Below are 15,582 nucleotides of genomic sequence, written 5' to 3'. Positions count from 1 at the left end.
AGCTCCTCCCTTCTTCCTGTCCATGACTCTATTTTACTGCAGACCTGGTTGATTGACAGTTTTACCTTCTTCCCAACGAACAGCCAAAGTACCAGTGTATCTGTGAGAGCGGCTGGGAGGCTCCAGCCGGGAACGCAGCCTGTGTAGCTGATGTTAACGAGTGTGACCTGCCCAACAAGCCCTGCTCCGCCAACCCTGTGGTTCCCTGCTACAACACCCAGGGCTCCTTCTACTGTGGAGCCTGTCCTGCTGGTAACACACACACACACACACACTCCTGTCCTGCTGGTAACCCACACACACACACAAAACCAGAGCCCAGAGTGAGTGTGTGTGTGTGTGTGTGTGTGTGTGTGTGTGTGTGTGTGTGTGTGTGTGTGTGTGTGTGTGTGTGTGTGTGTGTGTGTGTGTGTGTGTGTCAGCAGAGGTTCAGGTTCTTTAATGAGTCATAGGTCACAACACACTCTCACTAAAACAACTTTGGTCACATGAATAAACATGTAGAGCTGGTTAATACACATGGAGGAGTCACACTGTAATAGACTTGTCAGGTTTACACCACCTAAGACATTTAATACTGACACAAAGAAGAGAAAGACAAGAGCGTTATTTCTTACTCGCGAGGAGAACTGACAGAGATATGCTCAGTTACAATCTCCAACCCGCTCTGAGCATATTCCACCGTCTCCTCTCTTTTTATTATCACACCAGGCATTCCAAGCATTCTTTAGTTACAAGTCATTGCTTATCTTAAAGAACTGAGAATCACACAAAAGCAATATGACGGGTGCCTGATGATAAATTGTTCAAATGTTCATCCCATGATGTAGAAGTAGAACAATCCGGCTCCAGTCTGCTCTGTGCATCGTGATCCCCTTTATCAGCTACTCCCTGTAACACAACATTATCACAAGACAAACTGTATGCATGGTTATTATCATATGACAAACTATATGCATGATTATAGGACTGTAAAGCAGGATACATGGTTAGTTAGTAAATATGAGATAAATTCATATATACAATTATTCCAACAAGACTGTATTTACAGCCTGAACACGTGGACACTTGTTTTCATCACCTGTGTGTCTCAGGCTGGCAGGGGAATGGGTACAGCTGTCAGGATGTAGATGAATGTTCGACCAATAATGGTGGCTGCTCCACTGCTCCCATGGTTCAATGCCTGAACACCATGGGCTCCTTCCACTGCGGCTCCTGCCCCCCAGGTATGACTGTGATTACAAGTCTATGAGGTGTGGAAGAGCACCAGAGAAGGTAACACCTGGATACCCAGGTGGTGAATGTGGCTGTTGGTACGTGTGGTGTCAACCTGCTGTACAGACAGGTGGATGTCAGCTCTTTATTTGTGCAGGTTATGAGGGGGATGGGAGAACATGCACCCAGAGCAACATCTGCTCCGTCAACAACGGAGGCTGTCACCCATTGGCTACCTGCTCCTCCAGCCCAGGTAAGAACAACGCCTGGTTATATTACTGAATCACACCTGGTCATAAATTCTGATCTTCATCACAGTCACAAACAATGATCATCTTCCATATTTTTATTGAACACACACAGTAAATGTTCACAGTGGAAAAAGTAACTGAACCTTTGATTTAATTCAAATATAACTTTACATAAACACAGACAGACACAGAGACAGAAAAACAATCGTGAAACCAGAGTAAATCAAACCTACAGTTTATAATAATCACCTCCCGATAAAAGTATTGATAAACTTCATGAGCTGCACTTGGTCCAAAGAAAACCCATTCCCATGTGTTCAGACAACAGACTGTTTCCTGTGTTGTTGTTGTTGTTTGTCTTATTGTTGTTGTTATTGTTGTTGTTTGTGTTATTGTTGTTGCTGTTGTTTGTGTTGTCGTTGTTTGTCTTATTGTTGTTGTTTGTGTTGTTGCTGTTGTTTGTGTTGTTGTTTTTTGTGTTGTTGTTGTTTGCGCAGTATGTATCTTGATGACTGTGTGTTATTTTGTCGCCCCTCCAGCCTCCAGCTTCCCCGTCTGTACCTGTCCTCCAGGCTACATAGGGAACGGTTACGGAGCAACAGGCTGCACCCAGACCAGCAACATCTGTCAGACCAACAACCCCTGTGTCAACGGACAGTGTGTGGTGAGTGTGTGTGTGTGTGTGTGTGTGAGTGTGTGTGTGTGGGTGAACACCAACACAGATTTTATACAAACATATCAGTGAATAAACATAAACATGTTAACAGTGTTTCAGATTCACAGTGTTTGTGTTTAATAATCGGACTGTCTGCCTGTCCTAGGCCACCACCTCAACCCCCGGATACACCTGTACCTGTAACCCTGGCTGGGAGGGGGTCAACTGTGACCACAACATCAACGAGTGTTCCAGTAACCCCTGTCAGAACGGGGGGACCTGCACCGACGGCACCAATGGATTCACATGTACCTGCTCGGCCCAGTGGACCGGCCCACTCTGCCAGACCCCACAGCAAGGTACTGTCGGGACGCAAGGCCCCTTGGGGGTGTGTGTGTGTGTGTGTGTGTGTGTGTGTGTCTGTGTGTCTGTGTTTCAGAGTGTGGAGGTTATTTGTGTGGGTGTGTGTGTGTGTGTGTGTGTGTGTGTGTGTCTGTGTGTCTGTGTTTCAGAGTGTGGAGGTTATTTGTGTGGGTGTGTGTGTGTGTGTGTGTGTGTGTGTGTGTCTGTGTGTCTGTGTTTCAGAGTGTGGAGGTTATTTGTGTGGGTGTGTGTGTGTGTGTGTGTGTGTGTGTGTGTCTGTGTGTCTGTGTTTCAGAGTGTGGAGGTTATTTGTGTGGGTGTGTGTGTGTGTGTGTGTGTGTGTGTGTGTCTGTGTGTCTGTGTTTCAGAGTGTGGAGGTTATTTGTGTGGGTGTGTGTGTGTGTGTGTGTGTGTGTGTGTGTCTGTGTGTCTGTGTTTCAGAGTGTGGAGGTTATTTGTGTGGGTGTGTGTGTGTGTGTGTGTGTGTGTGTGTGTCTGTGTGTCTGTGTTTCAGAGTGTGGAGGTTATTTGTGTGGGTGTGTGTGTGTGTGTGTGTGTGTGTGTGTGTCTGTGTGTCTGTGTTTCAGAGTGTGGAGGTTATTTGTGTGGGTGTGTGTGTGTGTGTGTGTGTGTGTGTGTGTCTGTGTGTCTGTGTTTCAGAGTGTGGAGGTTATTTGTGTGGGTGTGTGTGTGTGTGTGTGTGTGTGTGTGTGTGTATGTGTGTATGTGTGTGTGTGTGTGTGTGTGTGTGTGTGTGTGTGTGTGTGTGTGTGTGTTTCAGAGTGTGGAGGTTACCTGTCTGGCCCTGCAGGCTCCTTCAGTTATCCCAACACCCCAGGTCATGATGAATATGACCACCAGGTCAGCTGTGCCTGGGTGATCCGCATCGAGCCCAACAAGGTGAGTGACAGTCTGTGCCATAGTGGACAGGTAGAGTCCACATGTCTGCCTCAGGTGAACTCACCAGTGACTCAGAGCAGTAAAAGTGTTGTAGACGTCACTTGGATCATCTAGTCTAGGATCAGCCCACTGGAACCTCCTGGTCTTTGAGCTCAGGTGTGGTCCAGCTTCTGTCCGTACAGGTGTTCAGGACGAGCTGAGGCGGAGCTTTGTCAGTGGATGTGATGATGTCATCACATGTTGTCTCACTCTGTTCTCTCCTCCGCAGATTCTGCGTATCACCTTTCCCTTCTTCCAGCTGGAGAGCAGCACCAACTGTAACTTCGACTTCCTTCAGATCCATGATGGCGACAGCGCCTCTGCTCACATGATCGGGAAGTACTGCGGCCAGAACAACCCTCAGGAGCTCTTCAGCTCCCACAATGCACTGTACTTCTGGTTCCGCTCCGACCACTCTGTCAATGCTGATGGCTTCACGGTGGTCTGGCAGTCTCAGGACCCAGGTACAGGTGTTTCATTCTGGTCTGAGTCTAGAGTAATCCTTAGATTAGTTCAGGCTAATTAAAAACTTAAAGACTTCTCTTTTTGATTCTGAAACGATGTTCAGACTGAGACACACTGCAGTCAGCTGCCGCCAGCGCTGTTAGACACTGATCTGTGGTTGTTGCTTTTAACCAAAATCCACTGTCTTCAAGTTACTGTTCATCCCCCCCCCATCAGTGTGTGGAGACCAGCTTACTGCTCCCTATGGCAACATTAACTCACCTGGTTACCCTGGAAACTACCCACCGAGCCGGGACTGCTATTGGACGGTGACAGTCGAGCCAGGCCTGCTCATTACCTTCGCTTTTGGGACTCTGAGTCTGGAGCATCACCCTGACTGCACCTTTGATTTCCTGGAGGTCAGACGTGTTGTCATACAGTATATGCATACATCAATATATAGATATATGCATATATTCACATATTCATATATTCATAGAGTGTGTGTGCTCCTCTCACCCCTCTGTAACCATCCCTTCAACACAGGTTCAATCAGTGTGTGTTGGTGTGTGTGTGTTTGTGTGTCTGTGTGTCGACGAGCACAATGATCTTTAGTGCTGTAACACAATCTTGAAACTCCTACTGTTGTTGTATTTATTGTGTTTTGTGGCCACACGTTGTAGATCCGGGACGGTCTTCTTCCTGAAGACCCTGTTCTGGGGAAGTACTGCAGTACTGGAGCCCCTCCCCCCCAGAGGACCACTGGTCCAGCTGCTTGGATCCACTTCCACTCTGACTCCAGTGTCTCTGACCGAGGCTTCCACATCACATACACAACATCACCCAGTGAGAACCTGTGCACACAAGAAGTACACACAATGTAACACAATGTAACACAGTGTAACACAATCCATGAATGACACTGTCTCCCACAACTTTTAATTTAGCCATATCATACTCGAGGTGTTGATGTTGTACTGAATCAGAGCCGTGCTGATATCCAGAACAACATCCCTCCCTCAGATATTGCTTTTATACAACAGTTGTACGAGCGCCATATTAGTTAGATAAGCAACAACAGATTATGATTTGTTTGTTTGTTTTATCATTTATTTGGCTACAACAACACTAATAGTACAGCAACTGGACTGGTACTAGACTGGTATTGTACTGTTGCTAAGCAACACATAAACATGAACACATGAACCTGGAGGTGTGCGCTGAAGTATCCAGGCTTCTTCCCTTCATCCTCTTCTGATGACCAGACATCATTTCATTCAAATGTTATTTCTGGAAATATTTTCAACTTTATAAAGTTTGTAACAGACTAAGATAGATAACGTTAATTAACGGTTAATACTATAATAATACATTGTGTATATTATATATGTATATATATATATAATTGTGTATAAATCTTCTGCTTTTTCAGATAGTTGGTTTGAAAACAGTGAAGTAGAGGATATATATGTATAAAATATATTTAGATATGAGTGTGACTGAATTTCAGCATAACTACATAGAACCAGATAAAGATTAAACAAGTTCAGTTGAGGAGGTTTAGTGATGGTTCTGCTGATGGTTCTGTAGATGGTTCTGTTGATGGTTCTGTTACAGCTGTAGCTTTAGGTCAACATGTACATATGTACATTTGTACATTATGTTTTCTTATTTGCCAGAGCAGCTAAATGTGATGGTCGTCTGCATTATTTCCTTGCTCTTCTTAATTAGGGTGATTATGAGCTTTCCATCCAGACTCTGAGGTCATTTAAACCACAGGGGGCGCTGTACAACACTTTTTCATGTGCTCCAGATTCAGTCAGTCATAGTTCAACATCTGTCATATTTAATAATGAAGAGTTTCTCTCTGTTCAGACAGTATGTCTTAGAGTTTCATGTCAGGTTTGGTGAATAGCTAAAGATGTTTAAATCAAACTGATCCATTAGTGGTCTCATGGTCTCTGAAGTCTGTTCTGAGGGTTCACTCAGAGTCTGAGGAGAGTCACCTGGATCTGGTCCAACTCATCTGTTCATGGTGCAGTAGAGCTGTACCTGAAGGTTTCATGTAGATCATGGTGTCAGTATCGCTCTCTGAGGACTGACCTTCATCTCTACAACATATTGACCTCCTCAGTGTGTCAGCTTCATGCTTCGTGTCCTGACAGGCACAGGTACAGTCCTCATCCAGGTGTATGTGGTTTCCAGGTGACCCTGGTTGTGGTGGTACCTTCACTGACAGCGAGGGCATCATCATCTCCCCCAACTGGCCCAATGACTACGCCCACAACCGCCAGTGCATCTACCTGATAAGGTTACCGGCCGGTGAGAAGGTTTCCCTGAACTTCACGCACATGAACCTGGAGAGTCACAGCAGCTGCACCTTCGACTATGTGGAGGTAGGATGTGTCTAATGATCAGGCTGCAGGTTGATAATGAAATGTTGCATTACAACAGTAACTATATCATGTATCCATTCATCTGTAGTTATAACTATTCATTGATTTAACATGTCGTAATGGACTCCTGGTGGACCTCCTACACACATCAGACTGGTCAGTTGTAACTCCATATAATTCGTGGAGACGCCCTCAGTCTGTGTGTCCACCACCTCCTGTTTTGATAGACTTTAACTGAGGGTGCAGAGCAGGCTTCTTCAGTTTGGACCCAGACCTGTTGGTGGATTCCTGGTGTACCTGTCTACAGGTACTACCTGTACCACCTGGAAAATCCACCATTATAATATCAGTCCACCAAATTGCAGCTCACCTTGCTTTTAATGGGAAAGGGAGATGGCTCTCTGATTGGTTTATTGCATGTTAGACCCAAAATACTCCCATTATTCATTCAGAGACTCTGATTAACCTTTTTTTCTGCTGTTAAAATGACAGAAGTGATGTGGAAACAACCTGAATGCTCTTCCTCCTTTAGACCACATGTTTAGTTTGATAAATGAGGCCCATAGAGTTTTTATATTATTATTATTTATATGACACATATTATAGGTGTTTTTCTTTGTGAGGCAGTGATGGTGTGTGTATAGTTTGTTTATAGCTTGTGTTTAAAGTTTGTTTATAGTTTGTGTTTATAGTTTGTGTTTACAGTTTGTGTTTATAGTTTGTGTTTACAGTTTGTGTTTATAGTTTGTTTACAGTTTGTGTTTATAGTTTGTGTTTATAGTTTGTTTACAGTTTGTGTTTATGGTTTGTGTTTACAGTTTGTGTTTACAGTTTGTGTTCATAGTTTGTGTTTATAGTTTGTGTTTACAGTTTGTGTTTATAATTTGTTTACAGTTTGTGTTTATAGTTTGTGTTTATAGTTTGTGTTTACAGTTTGTGTTTATAGTTTGTGTTTACAGTTTGTGTTTATAGTTTGTTTACAGTTTGTGTTCATAGTTTGTGTTTACAGTTTGTGTTTATAGTTTGTGTTTACAGTTTGTGTTTACAGTTTGTGTTTATAGTTTGTGTTTACATTTTGTGTTTACAGTTTGGGCTAAAAGCTGTACGTACAGAACACTCAGCATGTCTCCTTCCTGTTCTTTCCCGCCTCTCTCAGGTCCGTGATGGCAGTGTGGAGACTGACCCTCTGATTGGCAAATACTGTGGGACCACCCTCCCAGCCCCCATCGTCTCATCCTCCAACTTCCTGTGGATCCGGTTCAGGTCTGACAGCTCAGTGAGCCGGGCTGGTTTCAGGGCCGTCTACACTGTGGGTGAGTCTTCACACATTTATACACACACGTGACATGACATCATGTTTATGTGTTCTCTGGTGAGGAGCAGGAAAGTGTCAGAACAGCTGACAAAGTCACGGCCTCAGTCTCAGACTGTGTTCATGTTCATGTTAACAGACCTGACACTGGAATAACATATGATTAGAAAAGATGTAATATTACAATTGTTTTCCAGTTCATTAAAACTCAAAGTAATTCCCCCACCCCAGGTTGTGGAGGTACTCTGTCTGGGACTGGGCAGCTGCGCTCTCCCTACCACCCCAACGCCTACCCCCACAACAAGGTCTGTGAGTGGGTCATCAACCAGCCAGAGGGCTACGTGGTCACACTTGACTTCCTGTCCTTTGACGTTGAGGGGGGGTCCTGTCGATTCGACTTTGTCGAGGTAAAGTGACACATTCTACATGTGTGATGTCCTTGAACTCATGGGACAGAGGGGGGACAGTGGGTCAGTCATCATGCGTCCTCTGTCTCCAGGTCAGGGACGGCTCCACGTCCAGCTCTCCACTGCTGGGGACATTTTGTGGTGTTCAGACTCCCCCCAGTCTCCAGACCACTCAGAGATCCATGTACGTCCGCTTCAAGACCGACTCATCCGTCAGTAACCACGGCTTCGAGGCGGCCTACAGCTCCGCCTTGGAGGGTGAGAGTCTGCAGACACTTCGCATTGAACAGGATCCTGAAATCACACTGATGATCTTATTCAGCAAAAAACATTTTTAAAGATTTGATTTGGTTTGATTTTAGTGGCATCCTGCAAAACAGCAAGGGAAATCTGTCGATGTTGTCTGTGTGTGTGTTTGTGTGTGTGTGTGTGTGTGTGTGTGTGTGTGTGTGTGTGTGTGTGTGTGTGTGTGTGTGTGTGTGTGTGTGTGTGTGTGTGCGTGTGCGTGTGTATGTGTGTGCGTGCGTGTTGTGTGTGTGTGTGTGTGTGTGAGAAGCTTTTATGATCAGACACAAACACCACGTTCAGTCTGATTCACTGTGACAGTCTCTTACTTTGTGTTTAGCTCCTTGTGTGGAAACAGAAGAGAAGAATATCACATCATCACTTTCAAACTGATTTTAAATCCATTTCCTTTGAACTCAGCTCCTCTTGCAGTTCAAACCATGAACTGAATCCAGTCTCTGTGATCACAGTGAAACACACAGCGATGAAATGTAAACATGCTGGTCCTGGTCAGAACCTAAACATTAACTCCAGAGACTCTCATCTGGTTAACACTGTAAACCTTTACATGATGCTTTTAAATACTCAGCGTACGTTGGTATGTTTTCTCAGGGTTATGCTAAGCTAATGCTAAGGGTGTCATTGACTTTTTAACATGCTGAGATCTTCAAGTCTGTGGCTGATGACCCAGATTTCTCTAAAGAGACTCAGGGTCAGGCTTCCTGAAGTCCACCATCTCCATCGATGACCATCTGCCCTCTTCCTCCTGACCCAGGATGTGGTGAAACCCTGACCAGTCCCTCAGGCACCTTCACCAGCCCTGGCCACCCTACCAACTACCCCCATGGTGCCAGGTGCACCTGGTACATCAATGTTGCCCCCGGCAACCTGGTCCGGCTCACCTTTGAGTCTTTCAACCTGGAGTACCACACGAACTGTGACCTGGACTATCTGGAGGTCTACGACAATGGGACTGTTGAGACCGGAACCAAGATTGGCAGGTACGTTGTGTGTGTGCTGTGTGTGTGTGTGTGTGTGTGTGTGCGTGCGCGACCAGGAGGAACCAGACTCTGGTTCCAGAGTCTTTAAAGTCAGTCAGACTCCAGCAGACTGTCTCATGTCTCTTGACCATAAAGACGTGATTGATGGAGAGAAGCTGATATGGTTCTTCATCTCTGCAGACACTTCTGAGTGACAGTTTAAAATTAAATCTCCAATAAAGTGAAGGTGTTTAACACACACAGTCTGACAGAGTCTAATCCTCCGAATGTGGATCCCTCTTTTGTGTGTGTGTGTGTGTGTGTGTGTGTGTGTGTGTGTGTGTGTGTGTGTGTGTGTGTGTGTGTCTGTTGTGTTGTGTTGTGTCCAGGTACTGTGGGCGTTCGGTGCCTCCCTCCATCACCAGCACTGACAGTCAGCTGACTCTGTTGTTTGTGACAGACTCCAGTTTGTCCACAGAGGGATTCTCTGCCAGCTACATTTCCATCAACGCAACCACAGGTAACACTCACCTGGTCAGACAGGTGACCTCACACTGACCCTTCACCTCACAGCTCAGCCTCCACTACAACATCTCGCTGAGTTCAGACTGGACTGTGGGGATTCAGGTCCTGGGTTCAGGTCCTGGTGTGACCAGTGTGGACACAGCTATAAAGATCCAGCTCAAAGAGGTCTTAAAGAAGACAGCGTCCTCTTTCATTAGTGAGACCACTTTGTTGGTTCAGACACTGAGGCTCCAAAACAATGATTCATCTTGTAAATTATCATTTTTATATTTTATAATATTATAAACATGAGAGACTTTGTAAGGTGATCAGTTTATTTCATGACTGATAAACCTCAGAACTCAACACACTGATACACTCACAGACTGACACACACACACATTGATACAGACACACACTGATACACACACACTGACACACTCACAGACTGACACACCCACATACTGATACACACACACACTGACACACTCACAGACTGATACACACACACATGCACACACACTGATACAGACACACACATTGATACTGACACACACACACACACACAAACACACAAACAAGATACTTTGATAAACAGTGTGTGTATGGTGTAGAGAACAGTTAGGACCATCGGTCTGAGCACCACAGTGAGTCTCACTCATGAACATCTTGATGAAGATGTACATGACGTGAATCTCTGAGCTCATTAGCTGTGCAGGACTAAAGTACACTCTGATGTCTAATCAGTCATGTCATTCAATTAACCACCAACCTTCTGCAAAGTGTTTGTCTTTAACTATGTGTGAGTGAGCGGAGAGTGTAAGAGTGAACCGCTGGAAATCCAGAGACTGTTAGCATGAGCTGTTAGCATGAACTGTTAGCATGAGCTGTTAGCATCTTAGAGAAATAACAAGGTGATTTAATGTGAAGATAAAGCTGCAGCTTCTGTTTCTCTCTCTCTTCAGATTGTAGTGAGACCTTCACTGCCCCCACAGGCTCCTTCTTTTCACCTAACTACCCCAACTACTACCCCACCAACAGAGACTGCATCTTCAAGATCATTGTTCAGGTCAACATGCAGATCATGCTGAACTTCACCAGCTTTGACCTGGAGGGTTCCCCTCCTTCATGCAGCTTTGACTTTGTAGAGATCAGGTGAGAGAAGGATGAAGGTTGGAGAAGAGGAGGCTGGATCCAGACTCTTCTCAAAACTGAAGAAATGAGCAATGAATGAATCTTAGACGTATCATTTGAATGTCTGTGTCGCTCTGCATGATGTTTGTGAGATGAGTCTCAAGGTGAGATTGTGTCTCATCCTCTCAGATACCTGACGCGCACACTGTGGTTTTTAATCCACCTGTCCACAGGTGACACACCTGTCTCCTTTATTGACCTCTGACCCTCTGAAGTTCTTGTCCTTTCAGGGATGGTGGTTATGAGACGTCTCCTTTGATTGGTAAGTTCTGCTCCAGTCAGAGGCCTCCGGTCCTGGTTTCCCATAGCAACCGCCTGTGGGTCAGATTCCGCTCCGACGCCTCGGTCACACGTAGTGGGTTCATCGCTCACTGGGACGGATCACAAGCTGGTGAGTGTCACACTGTTTTTATATTAGGAGCTGTTTGACCTGTGAGGTTCATCAGACAGAAACAGAAACATAATGAATGAACAGGTAGAAGAAGAAGAAGAAGAAGAAGAAGAAGAAGAAGAGTGTTCACTGCAGAACAAACAGAAACATCAGATCAGGTCTCACCACCAGGGGGAGACAGAGGAGGACTTTAGATTTTTATGATCCATGTTTGTGATTTCACCTGAAGGAGGATGTCTGTTCTTCACATCAACATGTAAAAGAGTGAACTACATGTCCTCCAGGGACGAGGGACACACACACACACACACACACACACACACAAACGAAACTCTCCATGTGATGTCGTTCCTTCCTTCCAGGCTGTGGGGGGTCTTTGACAACGGCCTCTGGGGGGTTCTCCTCCCCTAACTACCCCCTGCCCTACCACCCTAACTCTGAGTGCTACTGGACCCTCAAGACCAGCCAAGGCAGCCAGCTGATCCTCTCCTTCTCTGACTTCCACCTGGAGTCCAGCTCCACCTGCTCATATGATTACCTGGCTGTGAGTACTGTCCCCCCGGGGTGGGGGGTGGGGGTGGGGGTGGGGTAGTTTCCACACACTGTGTGTGTGAGGAGGTGGAGGTGTGTAAATATAATTCATGTGGATTCAGGATCGTGTTCTTGATGGTTTTTAAAGGTGGAGAAATGCTGTTGATACTTGAACTGAACAGCGAAACATATAAACTCCTCCCATCAGTGCTCCTTCCATCGGACCTGATTCACTGAATGACTCCACCTGACTCCACCTTTAATAACAAACAGCACTCACCTATACGTTTAACCTGGAGGTTCATGAGGATAAAACCAGGTTTTAATCCTCAGTGTTTTTCAGAGGGATCCATGTTTTGTTAGTAACATGATCATCAGGAGTTCATCATTAGGTTTCACTGATCAACAGCTGGTTTGTGTGTGTGTGTGTATGTGTGTGTGTGTGTGTGTGTGTGTGTGTTCAGGTGCATGATGGGAACAGCAGCAGTGCTCCAGAGGTAGCCAGGTTGTGTGGCAGTCAGCTGCCCAGCAGCATCAACTCCTCCAGTCACCAGCTGTTCATCAAACTCCGCACTGACAGCAGCATCAGCACCGGAGGCTTCGTGGCATCATACACCTCCAGTATGGACACACACACACACACACACACACACACACACACACACACACACACACACATCACATTCATCAGATGTTCAGAGGTTCAATATTCAAACTGTACTCAGGTAAAAGTCCTGAAGCAGAGGAAGCAGTCGTCATTGGATCAGATGTTTTAATGGATCTGTGTCTGTGACATCTGATCAGTTTAAAGGATGAAGTTTTACATTTTCAGGTGTTAGTGAGAGTTGTGTCACTGAATCCATCCTGGTGAAGGTTGTTGGACAGTAATACAGATCAATCCAGGACCTTATATTTAATAAATCTGGATCAATAGAGAGTCGTCAATAAAGCAACACAGACCTGGTTGTGTATCAGTGTGTGCCATGTGTGTATTCTGTGTATTTCAGAGTGTGTATTTCAGAGTGTGTTGTGTGTATTTCAGTGTGTGTTGTGTGTATTTCAGAGTGTGTTGTGTGTATTTCAGTGTGTATTTCAGAGTGTTGTCTGTATTTCAGTGTGTATTTCATAGTGTGTTGTGTGTATTTCAGAGTGTGTTGTGTGTATTTCAGTGTGTATTTCAGAGTGTGTTGTGTGTATTTCAGAGTGTGTATTTCAGAGTGTGTTGTGTGTATTTCAGAGTAGGGCTGTCCCAAACGATTATTCTTTAAACAATTAATCTAGCAATTATTGTTTCGATTATTCTTTTTATTAACCTAACAGTAATTTTATTGCAATTATTTTCCAGTTAGTCATTTAATATAACAATTTGCCCCGTCCAACACACACACACACACACACACACAAAAAAAACATTTTTAACATTTCAATATTTATTAAAACATTTCTTAAACACCACCATGAGCATTATTCTGCAGACTACCGCACTGTTGGTGTCAAGTGTAAGTATTCCCAAACTTTGGAGGACCGTGTGCGAGCCTTTTTTGCCGTGTGTTGCTCCACACGCTCCGTCGTACTGCTGGTAGACGCCGCCATGTTGTTCATATAGATTACACCGACGCAAATCATTCACTTAGTCAATGACTTCACTTACGTCACCGCGTTGTCCCAGTCCTTACGCTGCGCTTGTATCCGGGTGAACCAAAGACGATGGATATAAACGGTCCCATTAGAAAGTTCCGGTTTTGTTCTATGAACATTTACCCTGTGTGGTTTTACACGACGCGTCGACACTAAAATTCCACGTCGAATAATTTTTATAATCAACAACGTCGATTACGTCGGATAATCGTCCCAGCCCTATTTCAGAGTGTGTTGTGTGTTTTCAGAGTGCCGTGACGTGCTGATCTCAGGCAGACACAAGGGGGCGCTGGAGTCACTGAACTTTCCCAACAACTACCCAGACAACTCGTACTGCAGCTGGACCATCCAGGCCACTGGAGGAAACACCATCAACTACACCTTCACGTCCTTCCAGCTGGAGTCCACCTCCAGCAGCTGTCAGTACGACTATGTGAAGGTGCTGCTCCTGTCATTTCTAACAGCCCGGATTATTATGGCTGTGTGTTATACTCTGCACTCACATCTCTCTCTCTCTCCATATGTCTCCCCAGCTCTATAATGGACCTAACACACAGGCTCCTCTGATTGGTTCATTCTGTGGGTACAGACCCCCTTCAGCCAACAGCAGCACTGGCTCCTCCCTCACTGTGGTGTTCAGATCAGACAACTCCGTGTCTCTGTCCGGCTTCCGGATGATGTGGTACCAGAATGGTGAGAGGGAGTGTGTGTGTGTGTGTGTGTGTGTGGGGGCAGGGTGTCTCACTTTATCATATATAATATTATCAGAACTAAAACCCACAAACACTTTATAGTCCATCCATCCATCCATTTTCTTCCGCTTATCCTCTAGTAGGGTCGCGGGGGGGCTGGAGCCTATCCCAGCATCCTTTCAGGCGAGAGGCGGGGTACACCCTGGACAGGTCGCCAGTCCATCGCAGGGCACACAGAGACAAACAACCATTCACTCTCACATTCATACCTATGGGCAATTTGGAGTAACCAATTAGCCTAGTCCCCATTTGCATGTCTTTGGACTGTGGGAGGAAGCCGGAGTACCCGGAGAGAACCCACACAAGCACGGGGAGAACATGCCACTTTATAGTAACTTATTATTTTACCCAGCAGACATCAGAGGGTCATCTTGTGTTGCACCCTTGTTGAACTTGTTTAATACAGAGAACGGTTAAATATGGAGCAACAGTGGCATGAATTCATTACTGAGTTTCTGACATTAGAAAATAATAAAATATGTTTTAAAATAAAGTTCAGATTGTATTTGTTTTCATGAGAAATAGTTATAACACTATGAGTTTTCTAAAATGGAAATGGATACAGGAGTTATTTCATCACACATATTTATTTTTATATTTATCTTTTTTGTTACTTAGTGGATTGAATTGTCTTTTCTCAGTTATTAGAGAAATGAAATGATTAAATAGTTATTTAGAAAGGAATAGCTTAATAGATACTGCAGTACAGATGGCAGGAATACCAGGTTTCACAGGGTGTTTAGAGCACACTAGCATGATTTGGCATCAGATTCAGGCAGCCAAGACAGAGAAAAGAGACTTGCATGTCATATTTTGGATTTAGCAAATGCGTTTGGTTCAGTGCCACACAGCCTTATTTGGGAGGCATTTGATTATTTTAGAGTGCCTGGAGTAGTGGTTAATTTAGTAAAGTCATATTTCCAAGATATTAGACTATGCTTAAGTACAGCAGGCTTTACAACAGGATGGCAGAGGCTAGAAATAGGCATTATGGCAGGGTGCACGATTTCTCCATTGGCATTCACAATGGCGATGGAGGTAATCATTAGAGCTTCTATGTGGGTTGTAGGTGGAGAGAGGTGGCAGGATGGGATGCACCTTACACCAATTAGGGCCTACATGGATGACATGACGTTGATAACTACAACGGTGCCATGTATGAAAAGAGTACTTGGGAGACTTAATAAAAACTTAAAGTGGGCTAGTATGAAAATCAAGCCTAGTAAGTCTAGAAGTATCTCAATAAGTAGAGGGAAGTTAAGTGATAGGAAGTTTGTAATAGACGAAGAGGAAATTCCAATAATTAGGGAAAAATCGGTAAAGAG

At 44.8% G+C, this 15,582-nt stretch overlaps 1 protein-coding gene across 1 annotated transcript in view; it reads left to right on the top strand.

Moving 5' to 3' along the window:
- Nucleotides 1–15,582, top strand: part of cubn (cubilin) — a 50,326-nt gene that overhangs the window by 7,928 nt on the left and 26,816 nt on the right. Inside the window, exons 8-28 of the mRNA XM_022765071.1 lie at nt 84–252; nt 1,095–1,226; nt 1,373–1,468; nt 2,006–2,130; nt 2,288–2,480; nt 3,266–3,384; nt 3,653–3,887; nt 4,105–4,286; nt 4,551–4,713; nt 6,073–6,263; nt 7,420–7,576; nt 7,807–7,982; nt 8,075–8,240; nt 9,043–9,268; nt 9,637–9,767; nt 10,717–10,906; nt 11,176–11,336; nt 11,699–11,880; nt 12,332–12,488; nt 13,754–13,944; nt 14,039–14,198. Coding sequence (XP_022620792.1) covers nt 84–252; nt 1,095–1,226; nt 1,373–1,468; nt 2,006–2,130; nt 2,288–2,480; nt 3,266–3,384; nt 3,653–3,887; nt 4,105–4,286; nt 4,551–4,713; nt 6,073–6,263; nt 7,420–7,576; nt 7,807–7,982; nt 8,075–8,240; nt 9,043–9,268; nt 9,637–9,767; nt 10,717–10,906; nt 11,176–11,336; nt 11,699–11,880; nt 12,332–12,488; nt 13,754–13,944; nt 14,039–14,198 — 3,502 coding nt within the window. The remainder of the gene's footprint in view (nt 1–83; nt 253–1,094; nt 1,227–1,372; nt 1,469–2,005; nt 2,131–2,287; nt 2,481–3,265; nt 3,385–3,652; nt 3,888–4,104; nt 4,287–4,550; nt 4,714–6,072; nt 6,264–7,419; nt 7,577–7,806; nt 7,983–8,074; nt 8,241–9,042; nt 9,269–9,636; nt 9,768–10,716; nt 10,907–11,175; nt 11,337–11,698; nt 11,881–12,331; nt 12,489–13,753; nt 13,945–14,038; nt 14,199–15,582) is intronic.

The sequence above is a fragment of the Seriola dumerili genome, unplaced genomic scaffold (genome assembly GCF_002260705.1).
Source record: "Seriola dumerili isolate Sdu_G_001 unplaced genomic scaffold, Sdu_1.0 BDQW01000627.1, whole genome shotgun sequence".
Classification (NCBI taxonomy): domain Eukaryota; kingdom Metazoa; phylum Chordata; class Actinopteri; order Carangiformes; family Carangidae; genus Seriola; species Seriola dumerili.
Note: the sequence above shows the minus strand (reverse complement) of the source record. Positions and strands in the feature narration are given on the sequence as shown.